We start from the raw sequence: 19,353 nt of genomic DNA on the forward strand, positions 1-19,353 counted from the left end.
CTCCCAAAGGCACCTGGTGGGCCACTGCGAGTAGCAGAGTGCTGGACTAGATGGACTCTGGTCTAATCCAGCAGGCTCGTTCTTATGTTCTTAAGGCCATTGCTTTCACCTCCTGCACATGAGCTCCCAAAGGCACCTGGTGGGCCACTGCGAGTAGCAGAGTGCTGGACTAGATGGACTCTGGTCTGATCCAGCAGGCTAGTTCTTATGTTCTTAAGGCCATTGCTTTCACATCCTGCACGTGAGCTCCCAAAGGCACCTGGTGGGCCACTGCAAGTAGCAGAGTGCTGGATGGAATCTGGTCTGATCCAGCAGGCTAGTTCTTATGAGTAATTTATAAGGCCATTAGCTATCACCTTCAGCATGCGAAGTTCCCAAAGGCACCTAGTTTCCAGGGTCAAGTAGCAGAGTGCTGGACTAGATGGACTCTGGTCTGATCCAGCAGGCTAGTTCTTATGTTCTTAAGGCCCTTGCTTTCACCTCCTGCACGTGAGCTCCCAAAGGCACCTGGTGGGCCACTGTGAGTAGCAGAGAGCTGGACTAGATGGACTCTGGTCTGATCCAGCAGGCTCGTTCTTATGTTCTTATCTGTCTCAGGGAGAGTTTTCCCCCAAGGGCATCATCTAATAGAGCAGCAGTTCCCAAGCGTCTCCATTCGCTCTCTTCTCTCACCAACCCCACACCAAAAATTGCAGTGGGAAGGAGGATGTCGCATTTCCTAACACCTGCCACCACCCTGCACGCCCTGTGGAAACTTTGTAGACTTGCAAGCAAGGTTGTGAAAACTGCCTGAAATGGAAAATCACAAAATCCCTGCCGTTTCGAATACGTGGCTGAGAAGTAGCAGCTCGAAAGGAGCTGCTGGGTATATTTATAGAAAAAGCGTTCATAGGTTAAGCTGCGAATGAGAAAACTTTGGTTTTTCCCCCCTCCTCCTTTCCCCTCCCTATGGGATCTATCTTCCCCTTCCATGAGAGCGCCTTACCTGTTCGGCTGCATTTCTAGTGGGTTCTGTGGGAGTCCAGTCTCGATAACATTCCTTGTATTTTTGAATACAATGCAGTAAGCTGTCCTCCTAAGAGTTGTACAGGCGGTCTCTGGCAAAGCGTGATAGTCAATAGTTTGATAGTCATTCCATAATCTCCTGTAACCCTGCCTTAATTACGGTAATAATATAACATCAGATGAGCCCTGCTGGATCAGACCAAGGGTCCAACCTGTCTACCATCATGTTTCTCACAGTGGTCAACAAGGTGCCCCAGAAAGCAAATCAACCTAAAAATCAAAACCTTAAGAACATAAGAAAGAGCCTGCTGGATCAGACCAGAGTCCATCTAGTCCAGCACTCTCCTACTCGCAGTGGCCCACCAGGTGCCTTTGGGAGCTCACATGCAGGATGTGAAAGCAATGGCCTTCTGCTGCTGCTGCTGCTCCCGAGCACCTGGTCTGCTAAGGCATTTGCAATCTCAGATCAAGGAGGATCAAGATTGGTAACCATAGATCGACTTCTCCATAGCTCTGTCCAAGCCCCTTTTAAAGCTACCCAAGTGAGTGGCCATCACCACCTCCTGTGGCAGCATGTTCCCCAGCAACTACCATGTAGAGGAATACTGCCTTTGATCATGGAGATTCTAGTTTCCCATCATGATCAGCCCTTCTCAAAGTTTTTCAGTCTCCTTTAAACCCATCTTGGCCACCTTTCTGTCCTGAGGCCGGGAATTCAAAATCAATTCCGTGCCGTACGAAGCAGTAACAATCCTCTGCCTCCTCAGGAAGCGCCAACGAAAAACCTGTCAATCTGTTTCTCATTTTGCTTTCCAGTACATGGAGAAAGAAGACGCAATTAATATCTTGCAGTTCTGGTTGGCAGCGGATAATTTCCAGTCTCAGCTGGCTGCCAAGAAGGGCCAGTACGACGGGCAGGAGGCCCAGAACGATGCTATGATTTTATACGATAAGTGAGTGGCTTCTCGTTTGTGTGTCCCCCTCCCCCCCCCTTCTGCTTTCATCAACTCTCGACACCTTTGGTCTGCCCCCCTGAAATATTGGCCTAGACGACTGCAGCTAAGCTGAACGTCATTTCATACGATGTGGAAGGATCTTAAAGGGGGAATGGCTAGGATCTTTATTAGCTCAGCTTTTACACTGATTCAAACTGTAATAATAATAGTGGTTAAGAGCAGTGGACTCTAATTTGGAGAACTGGGTTTGATTCCCCACTGCTCCCCCTGAGTGGCAAAGGCTTATCTGGTGAACCAGATGTGTTTCCGCGCTCCTACGTTCCTGCTGGGTGACCTTGGGCTAGTCACAGTTCTCTCTGAACTCTCTCAGCCCCACCTGCCTCACAAGGTGTCTGTTGTGGGGAGAGGAAGGGAAAGAAGAAAAAGCGTTTGGAGTTATACCCCGCCTTTCTCTCCTGTAAAGATACTCCAGGTGGCTTACAAGCTCCTTTCCCTTCCTCTGCCCACAACAGACACCTTGTGAGGTAGGTGGGGCTGAGAGAGTTCTGAAGAACTGTGATTAGCCCAAGGTCCCCCAGCAGGAATCCTGGAGTGCGGAAACACATCCAGTTCACTAGATAAGCCTCCACCACTCAGGTGGAGGTAGGGAACCCAACCCAGTTCTCCAGGTTAGAATCCACCTGCTCTTAACCACTACACCACGCTGGCTTTTCCAATCTTCCACATGAAGCCTGCTGGATGACCTTAGTCACAGTTATCTCAGAACTCCGTCAGCCCTACCTATCTCACAGGTGTTTGCGATGGGGAGAGGAAGGGAAGGAGTTTGTAAGCTGCTTTGGGACTCCTCAAGGTAGAGAAAAGCATGGTATAAAAACCAACTCTTCTTCTTCTTGTATATCCTGCCCTCCCCCTGCCAAAACCAGGCTCAGGGTTGTTTACCACAGAAATAAAGCAAATCTGCATTGACAGTAATGATTTCAGTCATGAAAGCTTCGGAGAGAGAGATTGATGAATGAGTGACGGACGTCCTGGTCCTCTCCTGCCCCTGCCGGCCACCTTTCTCTCTCCCTGAGTGGTGCAACCCCCCTAAGAGTTCAATAAAGGCAGGGGGGCAAGGTTGGGTCTCGCTGCCTGCTTTTAACTTATGTGTCGTTCCTCCCCCCCCCCCCCCCAAATATCTTATTTTGTGCTGCTGCAGGTACTTCTCCCTCCAAGCCACCCACCCTCTCGGTTTCGATGACTCCGTACGACTGGAAATAGAGTCCAATATCTGCAGGGAAGGCGGGCCTCTCCCCAACTGCTTCACCACTCCGCTGCAGCAAGCCTGGACCACGATGGAGAAGGTGCCGACGAGAGCTCCTCCCTCCCCCTTCGCCTCCCCCCCAGGGAAAACTCAAAAATCTGGCGGCCACTTCAGAATGGCAGTGTGTTCCTTTGGCCGCAACAAGGGCCGGTTCCATAATCTCTGGAGGGGGTCAAATTATTGATTGGGGGTGGGGGAGCCTCCCAACAGAGGTTTGTCGCTCTAGAAAGGGACATTGCAACCTGCAGTTGTGGTCCTGGACAGCCGAAGCAGCTGCTCTTCTGCTGGGTCGTCTGTACTTTTTTCCCCATGGGAGAGGAGGGGAGTTAAAACCAAGCGGCATCTGGCGTAAGTGCGGAATCTCGCAGCAATCCCAGTCGCCTGCTAGCCCCCGTCGGTCGATTTTCTTGGGGCCAGCCGTCCCTGCAAGCACGCCTGGCCTTCGAAATTATGTGAACTGTGCCTCTGTTCCAAGAGGCTAAAGCAGAGAGAGTTTTATGCCTTCTGCCTTGTTACATGGCAGATTTAATAAGCAAGAAAAGGCTAAAAGATTGTGCCCATGTAACGATGGCTCAGTTGAATCTCTGGCCCACCAATTACTTCACTGTCTCAGATTCAAGGAAATCAGATCCAAGTATGTGAATCTCACTCCTTTACATTTACCCGGTCTCCCCGATTTATTTAGATTACACTACATGTTGGACAACCCTGATCCTTCCCTCTGTATGATAGTGGCAGACTTTCTCCTGGAAATTACTAAATGCCAGTAGATTTCCTTCGTCCTAACATGTATATCCTGTATTGTATATGCTTTTTAATCTGTTTTTATTATTGTTGTACTGCTGTCTATCCCAATAAAGGCTTGCTTCTTAACTTAACTAAAGCGGAGAGTAATTATAAAAGCTTCGGTCTCTCCGGAGCAGGGGTCTGCAACCTGCAGCTCTCTGGATGTGCATGGACTACAATCCCCATCAGCTCCTGCCTGCATGGCCAATTGGCTGATGGGAATTGTAGTCCGTGAACATCTGGAGAGCCACAGGTTGCAGACCCAGTCTGGAGCAGCGGGAAGCTGTTTTCCACCCACCTGTTATCTGGAAATAGGGTGCTCTTGTCGTTTCAAAAGGTGTTTGTTTCCAGCTTGCACCTGCCCCTTTTCTGCCTTATTTGAATGTCTTGGTTGTGATCACTCTTTCCTCCCTCCCCCCCCCACCCCCAGCTGTCACGTTTTCTCCAGGCTTCTTTCTCCAGGGTGGCAAACATGGTTCCCCTCTCCCCCCACCTCCAAACAGCATCCTATTGTTAGGATAGGCATTGAGGCCCAAAGAAAGCTTCAGGATGGAGCACAGATCCTGGCTCTGCCCGCTGCCACCGTGCTGGTTCTCTGGAGGCAGCCCTCCCCCACCCCCAGGGGGCGACTTGGCATCCTTTCTCTCCCCTGCCTCTTTTCAGGTGTTCCTGCCTGGCTTCCTGTCCAGCAACCTTTATTACAAATACTTGAACGACCTCATCCACTCCGTGCGGGGAGACGAGTTTGCCAGCGGAGGCGGGGCACCGACCGCTCACGGCCCTGGCAGCGCGCCCGACAACGACCCTCACTCCGGTGCCACAGACAGCGCTTCCTCTTCCCAGGTGCGTGGCCACCTGCTCAGTCTTGCACGGCGAGGCCAGCCAGGATCACTTGGCTTGATGGGTCCCTGTTTCAGAGCCGCTCCGTTCCCTCCTTCGCCTACACCCCAGTTAGAGGCTTTGGCCTGTGTTCCTGTTGGTGGGAGACCTTGGTGGATAACAATGAACTTGAGGCAAGGAGAGCATGGTCAGCAAGGGGTGAATTGGTAGCAGGGAATAAAGGAACCTGTGATAGATGGTTCAGGGAGATATTGAGGGCCATTGTGGGTCACTGGATAGAACAGCACTGGATAGAACTGGATAGAGCAGCAGCTGTGGTTCTCCTCCTGTAAGGAGACTCAAGGTGGCTTACAAGCTCCTTTCCCTTCCTCTGCCCACAACAGACACCTTGCAAGGTAGGTGGGGCTGAGAGAGTTCCAAAGAACTGTGACTAGCCCAAGGTCACCCAGCAGGAGTTATAGGAGTGCGGAAACACTCCCGATTCACTAGATAAGCCTCTGCCACTCAGGTGGAGGTGTGGGAAATCAAACCCGGTTCGCCAGATTAGAGTCCACCTGCTCTTAACCACTGCTCCACGCTGACTCTCAAGCTTTCTGGCAAGCTGCTTTGCTTCTCCAGTTACACTAAACAGGGGGCTGGGTCCAGATTTTACAGGCCATTCCTATCAGCTCCCTCTTCCTGTGGCCACCACCTCCCACACCCAACCCCACTTGTGCCAGGTTCCTTGTCCTTCCAGGATCAGCATGTAGCGGAGATTGAGGGGTCCAGCGGGAGGAGAACTAGGGAAGTTATGTTCGGCTGATGGAATTTTTCATCTGGATCCAACCCAGGGAACCGGCAGGGGCTGCAACCAGTCCCCTACCGGTGGAAAATCCTGTGACAGTTCACCGCAAAGAGAAAAGAAACGGAGTGTCTGTGTTCAAGTTGTGCGGGCAAGGGGTGGCACGTCATGTCGGAGATGGCGCTGTTGCTGTGGTGCATGGGTGTCAAACTCGCGGCCCTCCAGATGGGATGGACTACAGTTCCCATCATCCCCTGCCAGCGGCACGCTGACAGGGGATGATGGGAACTGTAGTCCATCCCATCTGGAGGGCCGCAAGTTTGACACCTGTGCTGTGGCGTGTTAGGCAGCTGAGCTTGCCAAAGAGGTTCACACTGAATGCTCTGCCTGTTGTATTTATTTGTTTACAGTCACAGCCCAGTACCTTTGAATAAAACAAGCCAAGTCCCAGAATAATAATGCGGGAGACATTCAAGAGAAACAATAAAAACCATGAAATTATATACAGATCCGTAGAGAAATGAAAGGAAATTATGGAGGGAGCAGCAGTGGCGAAGTGGCTAAGAGCAGGGGCACTCTGATCTGGAGGAACCGGGTTTGATTCCCAGCTCTGCCGCCTGAGCTGTGGAGGCTTATCTGGGGAATTCAGATTAGCCTGTGCACTCCCACACATGGCAGCTAGGTGACCTTGGGCTAGTCATGGTTCTTCAGAGCTCTCTCAGCCCCACCCACCTCCCAGGGTGTTTGTTGTGAGGGGGGAAGGGACAGGAGATTGTCAGCCCCTTTGAGTCTCCTATATGAGAGAAAGGGGGGATATAAATCCAAACTCTTCTTCTTCTCTTCTTAGTCGAGCTCTGCCCGTTAGGAGCACTAAAACTTCCTCCGCGTTTAGGTTCTGCCCCCTCTCGCTCTCTCGATTTCTTATCTCCTGAGCCTGGAATTTCTTTTGCAGCCCAGCCTCAAAATGGCTAACATAAAAATCCTGAAAAACTTTGACGAAGCAATAATTGTCGACGCCGCCAGCCTGGATCCAGAGTCCTTGTATCAGCGGACGTACGCCGGGTAAGGTTCCTTCGGAGAGTGTTCTCCGAGCGTCTTAAAAGCAGGGGGGGACCGTCCGGATCCCAAGCGTGTCACAGATTCCCGATTCCGACCACATTACCGAAACCTTCCTGGTCTCTGAGGGGGTGGTTTGTTTTCTGGGGCGGTCTCGTCATCTGCTGTCTCTTGCTGCAGGAAGATGTCGTTTGGACGAGTCAGCGACCTGGGCCAGTTCATCCGAGAGTCCGAACCGGAACCCGATGTCAAGAAGTCCAAAGGTTGTCTTCAGTGATGGGATCCAAAAATTTTAGTAACAGGTTCCCGTGGTGGTGGGATTCAAGCAGTGGCGTAGCGCCAATGGGGCTGGGCGGGGCAAGACGGGGCGTGGCCGGGCATTCCGGGGGCGGGGCATTAATAATTTCTCTGTTACTGTAAAAAACTCTTACTGTAAAAAAAGTTCCTAATTTCCAGCTGGTATCTTTCTGTCCATAATTTAAACTCATTATAGCAAGTCCTGTCGTCTACTGCCAACAGAAACAACGACTTCTACTCTAATTGACTGCCTGTCAAATACTTAATACCTTCAAATACTTTTAATTTTGTTTCTAGAAATCAAAAGAAGGAGACTTTCCTTAAACGAGGAACTTTTCCATATTTCTAACACATGTTTTTAAAACAGCCCAACAGGGAGAATTATCCCGTTTTCTACCTTCGCTAACCAGCCACATAGGAAACAACAGGACATTATGATTTTTGGACCTAATGGAATTTCTAACAGAAAAGAAGACCCAATTAGTAACCCCCTCTCGGCACACACAAATAATTAGTAACCCACTCTCGGGAACTGGCGAGAACCTGCTGGATCCCACCTCTGGTTGTCTTCCTCCTCCTCCTCCTCCTCCTCTTCCTCCTCCTCCTCCTCCTCCGGAGCACTCGCCCAGGAGTTGTAGCTCTTGGTCTGAGTGGGCGTCTCTCCTGAACTTGAATGCCTCAAGCCCTCCCTTTCTGCAACCTCTCTGAAAAGGACTCCACACTAGGCCGTAGTTAGGCCCACCTTATGGCTTGGGGGAAGAACTCCATTCCTTCGGGTGAAACGGGAGGCCGGAGGTCATCTCAAAACTGTGCTTGGCAAAGAGCTGCCAAGCTAGGTGTGGGCAGCAGGGCAGCCGTCCTTGGCACCTGTGCCAGCAGGGTTCTGTCTGTTAGTCCCAATTCCTTGATCGACTGCCCCTGAACAAAGAAACTGTACACATGTACACAGGTGCACTCTGATCTGGAGGAACCGGGTTCGATTCCCCGCTCTTCCGCTTGAGTTGTGGAGGCTTATCTGGGGAATTCAGATTAGCCTGTGCACTCCCACACCCGCCAGCTGGGTGACCTTGGGCTAGTCACAGCTTCTCTGAGCTCTCTCAGCCCCACCCACCTCACAGGGTGTTTGTTGTGATGGGGGAAGGGCAAGGAGATTGTAAGCCCCTTTGAGTCTCCTGCAGGAGAGAAAGGGGGGATATAAATCCAAACTACTACTACTACTACTACTACTACTACTACTACTACTACTACTACTACTACTACTACTCTTCTTCTTCTTCTTCTTCTTCTTCTTCTTCTTCTTCTTCTTCTTCTATATTGATAGCCATCATGGTCCCTCTGATTAGCAGTGCCCTGAAAATTGTTCCGCTGGCCCAAGAGGCAGGGGTCACTGTCTAACATGGAGTTTTCTTTCTCCTCCCTCACTCCAGGGTCCATGTTTTCACAAGCCATGAGGAAATGGGTGCAAGGAAACTCGGACGAGGTAGGCCATCTGTCCACGCCCTCAGCCCAAAAGCGAAAGGGATGTTGACACCAAGCTACGTTTTACGTAGGGTGGAATGCAGCCAGTGGGCGTCTCTATGTGTGCCTGCCCTCCACGCCCAGCTTGCTTGCAAGTCGGAGCTGGACGGCTGCCTCTCTTGACGGCCCTTTGTCTGCTTTAGGCCCAAGAAGAGATGGCCTGGCGGATTGCCAAGATGATTGTCAACGACGTCATGCAGCAGGCCCAGCCCAGCCAGCCTTTGGAACAAGTTACCAAGGTAATGGGGGGGGCGGGGGGGGGGGCGGAGGGCTCCCTTTCAGAGCTGGCTCAGTGAAGGGGTCGGATTAACTTGTGGCCTGGGGACGAAGACCTACCTTGTTGGCCGGATCGCTTTCCTCTGCACACAGGGAAGTGTTTGCACGACTGTCAACTTCTTGTACCCTGGAGGTGAATGTGACATAGAGGAGAAGGGGGTAGGCACTAGAGCTTTCTGCTTTCTACTTGTAAGCCCAGAATTCTATAAGCAGTAAAGCCCAGAGGAGGGAGGGATGTGGAGTGGTTGGGAAGGTTTTGCTCCCCTCTTTATAGCACAGGGTGTGCGTGTGTGACCTGTGTCTCTCCAGGCAAGAAAACGTGCTCCCCCCTGTATTTTTCTCTCCCATTTGAACGGGGCCACTTGGCACACTACCTGTATTGTTTAATAAACCCTGCTCAAAGGAGAGCCATAATGCTCGCCAAGTTTAATGTTATGCCTTCTGCCTTGTTACATGGCAGATTTAATAAGCAAGAAAAGGCTAAAAGATTGTGCCCGTGTAACGATGGCTCAGTTGAATCTCTGGCCCACCAATTACTACACTGTCTCAGATTCAAGGAAATCAGATCCAAGTGTGTGAATCTTACTCCTTTACATTTACCCCATCTCCCCGATTTAATTAGATTACACTACGTCTTGGACAATCCTGATCCTTCTCTCTGTATGATAGTGGCAGACTTTCTCCTGGAAATTACTAAACGCCAGTAGTTTTCCTTCGACCTAACATTTATTTCCTGTATTGTATATGCTTTTTAATCCTTTTTTTAAAATTATTGTTGTACTGTTGTCGATGCCAATAAAGGCTTGCTAAAGACCTGTGTCTCTCCCCCCACCCCGACACACATACTTTATGGGGAAAGAATGTTATCTGAGCCCTTCTAATGCCTCTCTTCAGAGAGCCTTGATTTTTGGCTGGTTCTTGAGCTTGTAAATGGATGCATTCCTTTGCCCAGATGTAAACCTGGGGACGACCCCAGTGGCCAATCATCAAAAAGAGTGCCTTGGCAGACAAGCAGAACTCCCAAGTTATTTTGCAAAATGTGAAGTTGTTTACGTGAAGAGCCTTCAAGGGGGGCGGGGGGGGGAGGGGCGCTGCAAACCAGGGAGTCTCCTCTCCCCCTTGTGCCTTCTTTAGCCAGCTTGGTTCTGGCCGATGCCATTTCCGCGTCCCTGCTAACCATCTCCCCCTTTCTTTTTCTAGCTATGATCATTGAAGTTCCCAAGCAAGAGGGAAATTTCTGCCTCTGGAGAGGGGAACTTGTGTTTCTCACCGGCCTCCTCCCCATTCCAGTCGGTCGGCTCTTCTTTTTCCAAAGGCAGTGGAAACGAAGCACTGTTAACTTGGGACAGCTGATGTATTTCTCTCCCCCCATCTTTATAAGGAACATTGAGGGGATGGGGGACCCAGATCTTCTCTCTCGAAGTGCAAGTTTAGTTTGCTGCCCTCCCCAGCACACAACCTATTTTCTCCGAGTGAAGAAACACACCACTGGCCAAAAAGACCCCCAGCTCCGTCTGTGAAGGATTGGTCACGGTGTTTGAAAAGTTGGACCAGGAGCTCGGTCTCCATTCGGGGATTTTCCTCCCGTCGTAGCCACGACCTTAGATGTTTTTTTTAAAGAAAATTCTCAGCCGGAAGGGCACCAGACACCTTAATTCCGTTGGAGGAGGGGACGTGGCTGTTATTGTGCGGTCCTGAAAACCGTGGGGCTGTTTTGAGTTTCTCCTTACTTGAAGTGTTCAGAACTCTCACTAGCAGTAGACTTTCCGAGTTTTGCGTGAGTCTCAAAAGAAGTTGGTTGCAAGCGACTGGCAATTAACCAGACTTCTGCCCCCGTATTCAAGTTTTTGCTCATTCCTGGCTTCTGAAACATTCGGCTTCCCACTGGCCTCAGCCTGCGGTGGGGGGGGGGGACCCCACCGGGGGCTAAAATGCAGGCAGAAGGGAACTGCGTACTGTGCCCCCCGTCCCCCACCCTGGGGCTGGCTTTCTTTTTCTTTTCTTTCTCGCCTTGCCCTTAACTCCTGTTGAACCAGAACAGTAACTATTCCTGGCTGTATTTTTTTTTAATTGCCATTTTTAAAGCATTGAGCCGCTGCCTTCCGTAGAACGATTCGCAACCTTTTAGGACCGATAGCAATTTTTTTGCCCTACTTGAAGGAGCACTTCCATTTATCTGGCCCCCCCTGCAACGGGAAGATAATTTACAGGAGTGTCCAGAGCGCTCCAGGTGGAAGTCTGCTCCAGGTTTTCTCTCTTGCACCTTCATTTCTGTTTGAAACTTTTCCCCCCTGTTTGGAGGATTTTTTAAATGCCTGTTTGGTTTTCTGAAGACTTGTGCAAAAAAAGAAAAAAAAGAATTTGAAATAAACCACCACCACCCCCTCAAACACTCCGTATCTCCTGTAGAATTGCTCTTGATTTCTCTCCGGCTTTTCAAAAGTCTCAAGGGATGAAGCAGCCACCCACCCTGTTGGCAATATTGGATCCTAGCAAGACATTCGGCAGCGGTCTGCCAGAAGCAAAGAGCTGGGTATCAGTTTTTTGGGTACTGTGTACCACCACCTTATTATCTCATGCCCAAGTATTCATGTACTTAAAACCATATTTAATTGTGTTTTGATTGAAAAAAGTATATTATATATATATATATAAATATTACAAATTTGTGTCATTTTCCTGTGTGATTTTTTTCTACAGAGACCTGAATGCTTTGCTTTCTCCTCTCCACTCGCAGTGGTGAATTTGTCTCCCGAACCTCCTCCTGCATTAATGGGGGATGTCTGGAGGGAGCCACTGATCAGAGCCTGGAGCTAGATTTGGATATTTTCCTTGTTTGGTATTTTTTGTTCTGAGCTGCATTTGGGGCAGAGGTGGGATCCACCAGGTTCTCACCAGTTCCCGAGAGTGGGTTACTAATTATTTGTGTGTGCCGAGAGGGGGTTACTAATTGGGTCTGCTTTTCCGTTAGAAATCCCATTAGGTCCAAAAATCATCAAGTCCTGTTGTTTCCAATGTGGCTGGTTAGCGAAGGTAGAAAACGGGATCATTCTCCCTGTTGGGCTGTTTTAAAAACATGTTTTAGAAATATGGTAAAGTTCCTTGTTTAAGGAAAGTCTCCTTCTTTTGATTTCTAGAAACAAAATTAAGTATTTGAAAGTATTAAGTATTTGACAGGCAGTCAATTAGAGGAGAAGTAGTTGTTTCTGTTGGCAGTAGACGATAGGGCTTGCTATAATGAGTTTAAATTATGGACAGAAAGATACCAGCTGGAAATTAGGAACTTTTTTTTACAGTAAGAGTTTTTTACAGTAACAGAGAAATTATTAATGCCCCGCCCCTGGAATGCCCAGCCACGCCCCCGATGTGCCCCACTCAGCCCCATTGGTGCTACGCCACTGTTTGAATCCCACCACCATGGGAACCTGTTACTAACATTTTTGGATCCCATTGGGGGTTCCTAGATCAAAAAAAGATATTGAGGCCTGGGAAGTCCCCACAGTCTTGGCCAGAATGCTGCTAACTCTGCGAACGGCCAGCCAAAAAATTCTAATTGAGGTCATTGTAAACGTGTATGGCATCAAACGGGTTCTTAAATCTGAACTCGCTGCATCCGTCCACAAAAGAGTTGTTCAAACTGAGAGAAGCAGGCTGCCCGAAAGCGTCCAGTGTCCAGAGAGAAGCAGCAGGCAGAAGAGTCCTGTACCGGAGAAGGTTGAACTCTGACCTCACTGGTTTAAGTTGGGTTGTGTGAACTTGAAGGATTGAAGATCACCTGCTTTGCATTTGATTTATGGAAGAGAAGTCGATCTATGGCTACCGATCTTGATCCTCCTTGATCTGAGATTTCAAATGCCTTAGCAGACCAGGTGCTCAGGAGCAGCAGCAGCAGAAGGCCCTTGCTTTCACATCCTGCCTGTGAGCTCCCAAAGGCACCTGGTGGGCCACTGCGAGTAGCTGAGTGCTGGACTAGATGGACTCTGGTCTGATCCAGCTGGCTCTTTCTTATGTTCTTATGCATGCCAGGAATCTCTGGCATGTCCAGATAAAGGGCTTCCCTGTAGCAGGACTAAGGAGGTCCTGCCGAGCCACTGTCAAACAAGCAGACAGAAGTGAGTTATTTAGACCTTGGGAAAAGCAGCTAGAGATTCTCATATAGGCAAAGTCAGAAGCCCAGTGTTAAAACACACACTTGGCATGCCGAACGTCACAGGTCCAATTTGCAGCCCTTCCAGTTAAAAGGATCCAAGTCGCACTGGCTCCTTTGGCCGAGATTTGGAGAACAGCTGCCAGCCACTGTACGTAATACTTGACTAGGTACACCAAAGTGTAAGAATACTTCAAATGTTCATTTACACAGAAATTTGCAGCGGGGGTGGATTTCATGCAAAGATCCAGATTTGGTCCTTGTCGCTTTGGATAAGGAGTTAGGAATGGCGTTTTGCCGCCAGACATCCTGGACAACAACTTCCAATCAGCAGAGGTGATATTGTGTTAGATACACCAGTGGTCCATTTCGGTTGCAGGAAGGTTCCTACAGTGACGGTTCATATTTTGTGGCAGCGCAGAGTGCCAGACTTGCATGTAGAAGGTCCAGTCCCCAACCTTTTCACAGGTGTGAGGGAAAAGGCCTCTCAGACCACAGAGAGTAGCTACCAGTCAGTGCTTTGCTAAATGGCCTGGTGTTCCAATTCAGTGTCACCCAAACTTCTCTTGCAGCACCTTTTCCGGTAGAAAGCCCCAAGTCCAGTGGTACAATTCAAGAATCGCAGGGAACTGATGTTGGGGTAGATCAGGGGTCTGCAACCTGCGGCTCTCCAGACGTTTATGGACTACAAATCCCATCAACCCCTGCCAGGGTTGATGGGAATTGTAGTCCATTAACAGCTGGAGAGCCACAAGTTATTGGCCATGCTGGCAGGGGCTGATGAGAATTCTAGTCCATGAACATCTGGATAGCCACAGGTTATTGGCCATGCTGGCAGGGGCTGATGGGAATTCTAGTCCATGAACATCTGGATAGCCACAGGTTATTGGCCATGGTGGCAGGGGCTGATGGGAATTGTAGTCCGTGAACATCTGGAGAGCCACAGGTTATTGGCCATGCTGGCAGGGGCTGATGGGAATTGTAGTCCGTGAACATCTGGAGAGCCACAGGTTATTGGCCATGCTGGCAGGGGCTGATGGGAATTGTAGTCCATGAACATCTGGAGAGCCACAGGTTATTGGCCATGCTGGCAGGGGCTGATGGGAATTCTAGTCCATGAACATTGGAGAGCCGCAGGTTGCAGACCCCTGGGGTAGATCTTTCTGGCAGAAACCTCTCCAGCTGATCACAGTAGACAATTCTGCAGCTTGGGCGTGGAGAACAGAAGGGTGAGTCTGACAGTAGCTAATAGCCAGGGTGGCTACAGGGAACCTCCATCATTGGAGATAATGTAGCAGTCGCTGAGGGCTGAACAGTGGAGGGGACGAGGCTGTGTCTATTCCTGGTGGGCTTTCCGGTACTGGCTGCTGGCTGGTTACTAACAGCCAGCATGGCTTAGTGGTTAAGGTGGACTCTATTCTGGAGAACCAGGTATCATAAGCATAAGCATTTTATTGTCATTGTGCACGCACAACGACATTTACAGCAGCATTCCTCGATGCACACAATTCCAGACTCATACCCCATCCTCACTTTCCCCTTCCTCCACCCATGCCTACACAGCCCCAAACACATCAACACGAAGCCACGGAGTTCAGCATAGCCACAGCTCTAGAGTAGAAGCTGTCTCTAAGCCTCTTTGTCCTAGTTTTGATGGACCTGTATCGTCTGCCAGATGGTAACAGTTCAAAAAGAGAGTGTGCTGGATGAGACGGGTCTCTCAGAATATTTTGGGCTTTCTTTAGGCTTCGGGAATTATAGAGTTCTTCCACGGAGGGGAGAGGGCAGCCGATAATCCTCTGAGCAGTAGTGATCACCCTTTGGAGCGCCTTCCTATCTGCCACTGTGCAACTGGAGAACCATACACAGATGCAGTAGGTTAAGACACTCTCTATAGCACAGCAGTAAAAGGACACCAGGAATTTTCCATTCAGTTGTTGTTTCCTTAAAAGTCTCAGATAGTACAGTCTTTGCTGGGCCTTCTTAACCACCGTGGCAGTCTGTACGCCCCAGGTCAAGTCCTCTTTAATCGTAATGCCCAGAAATTTAAAACTAGCCACCCGCTCCGCTTGATCTCCATTTATAGTTTCATGCCCCTCTCCTCCACCTGAGTGGTGGACTCTTTTATCTAGTGAACTGGATTTGTTTTCCCACTCCTACATTCCTGCTGGATGACCTTGGGCTAGTCACAGTTCTCTCAGAACTCTCTCAGCCCCACCTATCTCACAAGGTGTCTTGTTGTGGGATGAGGAAGGGAAAGGAGCTCGTAAGTTCCTTTTGAGTCTCCTTACAGGAGAAAAAGGGGAGGTATAAATCCAAACTTTTCTTTTTCTACTGAGGGAAACCGGATGCTGGACTTGATGGACCCTCAGCCTGATCCAGCAGGGTTTCTCTTGGAATGAGAAACAAGACGTTGCGAGTCCATCCATCCATCCCTATTTGCCTCTGTGGGATGCTGAGCGGTGAACTGAGACCCGACAATCAGAATCATCATTTTAAAAATAGGATCTTTATTGCAGGCTGAAGCTCCATCCAATGACTTGCTAGGAATGAGATAAAAACTACAGAACTTTTTCTAAGCAAGCACTCAACCACCACCCCTTGATCTTCACAGTCTCACCAAACCATTCCGGATGAGTGCCAGCCAGCAGCAGATAACGTACAGTTGCAAAAAAACCCCCCAAAACAAGAAGTCCATTCTCATCTTTACGTGTTGGAGGGTAACACGCTTAGCACAGGTCCTTCTCTAGCCCACAGAAGCTTGGGCCATGATAAATTTCTTAGCTTTTGAAGTCCCACCAGACTGGTGGTTGTGGGTTTTCCAGACTGTCTAGCCATAGTCTGGTAGCTTTTGCTCCCAATGTTTCACCCACATCTGCGGCTGGCACCTTCAGAGGCCTGTCATGGTAAGATGTGTTTCTCTCTGGCACAGTGGAGCAAAAACTGCCAGACCACAGCCTGGAAAATGCACAACAGCCAGGTGATTCCAGCTGTGAAAGACACTTCTTTCACTGTTCTAAACTTCTCAATGCAATCTTGAATACCTACACTCAGAAACGAGGCCCTTGTCCTTCAAGGTAAAGGTCTGGGCAAGCACTGACCTATGGGGTGGACACCACATCCTGACTTTTACCAGGCAGATTTTGTTTATGGGGTGGTTTGCTAGGACCTTCACTGGTGGTCTACATTTTACCTTCAGTCAGCTTACACGTACGTAAAGCATGCATAAGATCGCAACCCAACATGGCCACTCTCAACCCACCTTCCCTTCATTAGCAACCAGACAGATCTTTGACTCCCGAAAGCTCAAACCCTAAAAACCTTGTCGGTTTTTTTAAGCGATGTTGAACTCGAACCCAGCTCTTCTGGGCAGAGTGGCGTAGGAGGTTAAGAGCTCATGTATCTAATCTGGAGGAACCGGGTTTGATTCCCAGCTCTGCTGCCTGAGCTGTGGAGGCTTATCTGGGGAATTCAGATTAGCCTGGGCACTCCCACACACACCAGCTGGGTGACCTTGGGCTAGTCACAGCTTCTCGGAGCTCTCTCAGCCCCACCCACCTCACAGGGTGTTTGTTGTGAGGGGGGAAGGGAAAGGAGATTGTAAGCCCCTTTGAGTCTCCTGCAGGAGAGAAAGGGGGGATATAAATCCAAACTCTTCTTCTTCTTCTTCTTCTTCTTCTTGGGGGGGGGGGGGGTGGGGGGGGGGGGGGGTGGGGGGGGGGGGGGGTGGGGGGGGGGGGGGGTGGGGGGGGGGGGGGGTGGGGGGGGGGGGGGGTGGGGGGGGGGGGGGGTGGGGGGGGGGGGGGGTGGGGGGGGGGGGGGGTGGGGGGGGGGGGGGGTGGGGGGGGGGGGGGGTGGGGGGGGGGGGGGGTGGGGGGGGGGGGGGGTGGGGGGGGGGGGGGGTGGGGGGGGGGGGGGGTGGGGGGGGGGGGGGGTGGGGGGGGGGGGGGGTGGGGGGGGGGGGGGGTGGGGGGGGGGGGGGGTGGGGGGGGGGGGGGGTGGGGGGGGGGGGGGGTGGGGGGGGGGGGGGGTGGGGGGGGGGGGGGGTGGGGGGGGGGGGGGGTGGGGGGGGGGGGGGGTGGGGGGGGGGGGGGGTGGGGGGGGGGGGGGGTGGGGGGGGGGGGGGGTGGGGGGGGGGGGGGGTGGGGGGGGGGGGGGGTGGGGGGGGGGGGGGGTGGGGGGGGGGGGGGGTGGGGGGGGGGGGGGGTGGGGGGGGGGGGGGGTGGGGGGGGGGGGGGGTGGGGGGGGGGGGGGGTGGGGGGGGGGGGGGGTGGGGGGGGGGGGGGGTGGGGGGGGGGGGGGGTGGGGGGGGGGGGGGGTGGGGGGGGGGGGGGGTGGGGGGGGGGGGGGGTGGGGGGGGGGGGGGGTGGGGGGGGGGGGGGGTGGGGGGGGGGGGGGGTGGGGGGGGGGGGGGGTGGGGGGGGGGGGGGGTGGGGGGGGGGGGGGGTGGGGGGGGGGGGGGGTGGGGGGGGGGGGGGGTGGGGGGGGGGGGGGGTGGGGGGGGGGGGGGGTGGGGGGGGGGGGGGGTGGGGGGGGGGGGGGGTGGGGGGGGGGGGGGGTGGGGGGGGGGGGGGGTGGGGGGGGGGGGGGGTGGGGGGGGGGGGGGGTGGGGGGGGGGGGGGGTGGGGGGGGGGGGGGGTGGGGGGGGGGGGGGGTGGGGGGGGGGGGGGGTGGGGGGGGGGGGGGGTGGGGGGGGGGGGGGGTGGGGGGGGGGGGGGGTGGGGGGGGGGGGGGGTGGGGGGGGGGGGGGGTGGGGGGGGGGGGGGGTGGGGGGGGGGGGGGGTGGGGGGGGGGGGGGGTGGGGGGGGGGGGGGGTGGGGGGGGGGGGGGGTGGGGGGGGGGGGGGGTGGGGGGGGGGGGGGGTGGGGGGGGGGGGGGGTGGGGGGGGGGGGGGGTGGGGGGGGGGGGGGGTGGGGGGGGGGGGGGGTGGGGGGGGGGGGGGGTGGGGGGGGGGGGGGGTGGGGGGGGGGGGGGGTGGGGGGGGGGGGGGGTGGGGGGGGGGGGGGGTGGGGGGGGGGGGGGGTGGGGGGGGGGGGGGGTGGGGGGGGGGGGGGGTGGGGGGGGGGGGGGGTGGGGGGGGGGGGGGGTGGGGGGGGGGGGGGGTGGGGGGGGGGGGGGGTGGGGGGGGGGGGGGGTGGGGGGGGGGGGGGGTGGGGGGGGGGGGGGGTGGGGGGGGGGGGGGGTGGGGGGGGGGGGGGGTGGGGGGGGGGGGGGGTGGGGGGGGGGGGGGGTGGGGGGGGGGGGGGGTGGGGGGGGGGGGGGGTGGGGGGGGGGGGGGGTGGGGGGGGGGGGGGGTGGGGGGGGGGGGGGGTGGGGGGGGGGGGGGGTGGGGGGGGGGGGGGGTGGGGGGGGGGGGGGGTGGGGGGGGGGGGGGGTGGGGGGGGGGGGGGGTGGGGGGGGGGGGGGGTGGGGGGGGGGGGGGGTGGGGGGGGGGGGGGGTGGGGGGGGGGGGGGGTGGGGGGGGGGGGGGGTGGGGGGGGGGGGGGGTGGGGGGGGGGGGGGGTGGGGGGGGGGGGGGGTGGGGGGGGGGGGGGGTGGGGGGGGGGGGGGGTGGGGGGGGGGGGGGGTGGGGGGGGGGGGGGGTGGGGGGGGGGGGGGGTGGGGGGGGGGGGGGGTGGGGGGGGGGGGGGGTGGGGGGGGGGGGGGGTGGGGGGGGGGGGGGGTGGGGGGGGGGGGGGGTGGGGGGGGGGGGGGGTGGGGGGGGGGGGGGGTGGGGGGGGGGGGGGGTGGGGGGGGGGGGGGGTGGGGGGGGGGGGGGGTGGGGGGGGGGGGGGGTGGGGGGGGGGGGGGGTGGGGGGGGGGGGGGGTGGGGGGGGGGGGGGGTGGGGGGGGGGGGGGGTGGGGGGGGGGGGGGGTGGGGGGGGGGGGGGGTGGGGGGGGGGGGGGGTGGGGGGGGGGGGGGGTGGGGGGGGGGGGGGGTGGGGGGGGGGGGGGGTGGGGGGGGGGGGGGGTGGGGGGGGGGGGGGGTGGGGGGGGGGGGGGGTGGGGGGGGGGGGGGGTGGGGGGGGGGGGGGGTGGGGGGGGGGGGGGGTGGGGGGGGGGGGGGGTGGGGGGGGGGGGGGGTGGGGGGGGGGGGGGGTGGGGGGGGGGGGGGGTGGGGGGGGGGGGGGGTGGGGGGGGGGGGGGGTGGGGGGGGGGGGGGGTGGGGGGGGGGGGGGGTGGGGGGGGGGGGGGGTGGGGGGGGGGGGGGGTGGGGGGGGGGGGGGGTGGGGGGGGGGGGGGGTGGGGGGGGGGGGGGGTGGGGGGGGGGGGGGGTGGGGGGGGGGGGGGGTGGGGGGGGGGGGGGGTGGGGGGGGGGGGGGGTGGGGGGGGGGGGGGGTGGGGGGGGGGGGGGGTGGGGGGGGGGGGGGGTGGGGGGGGGGGGGGGTGGGGGGGGGGGGGGGTGGGG

The 19,353-nt window shown here is 55.7% G+C and overlaps 1 protein-coding gene across 2 annotated transcripts in view; it reads left to right on the top strand.

Annotated features, from left to right (window-relative positions):
* Positions 1 to 11,487, top strand: part of AKAP10 (A-kinase anchoring protein 10) — a 43,200-nt gene extending 31,713 nt beyond the window's left edge. For both annotated transcript variants that reach the window (XM_048519409.1, XM_048519408.1), the window contains exons 8-15: positions 1,822 to 1,958; positions 3,160 to 3,304; positions 4,714 to 4,893; positions 6,624 to 6,733; positions 6,908 to 6,990; positions 8,452 to 8,504; positions 8,686 to 8,781; positions 10,019 to 11,487. In XM_048519409.1, coding sequence (XP_048375366.1) covers positions 1,822 to 1,958; positions 3,160 to 3,304; positions 4,714 to 4,893; positions 6,624 to 6,733; positions 6,908 to 6,990; positions 8,452 to 8,504; positions 8,686 to 8,781; positions 10,019 to 10,024 — 810 coding nt within the window. In that variant the 3' untranslated portion in view covers positions 10,025 to 11,487. The remainder of the gene's footprint in view (positions 1 to 1,821; positions 1,959 to 3,159; positions 3,305 to 4,713; positions 4,894 to 6,623; positions 6,734 to 6,907; positions 6,991 to 8,451; positions 8,505 to 8,685; positions 8,782 to 10,018) is intronic.
* Positions 11,488 to 19,353: the final 7,866 nt, after the last annotated feature.

This window comes from Sphaerodactylus townsendi, linkage group LG16 (assembly GCF_021028975.2).
Source record: "Sphaerodactylus townsendi isolate TG3544 linkage group LG16, MPM_Stown_v2.3, whole genome shotgun sequence".
In the NCBI taxonomy this organism is placed as follows: Eukaryota; Metazoa; Chordata; class Lepidosauria; order Squamata; family Sphaerodactylidae; genus Sphaerodactylus; species Sphaerodactylus townsendi.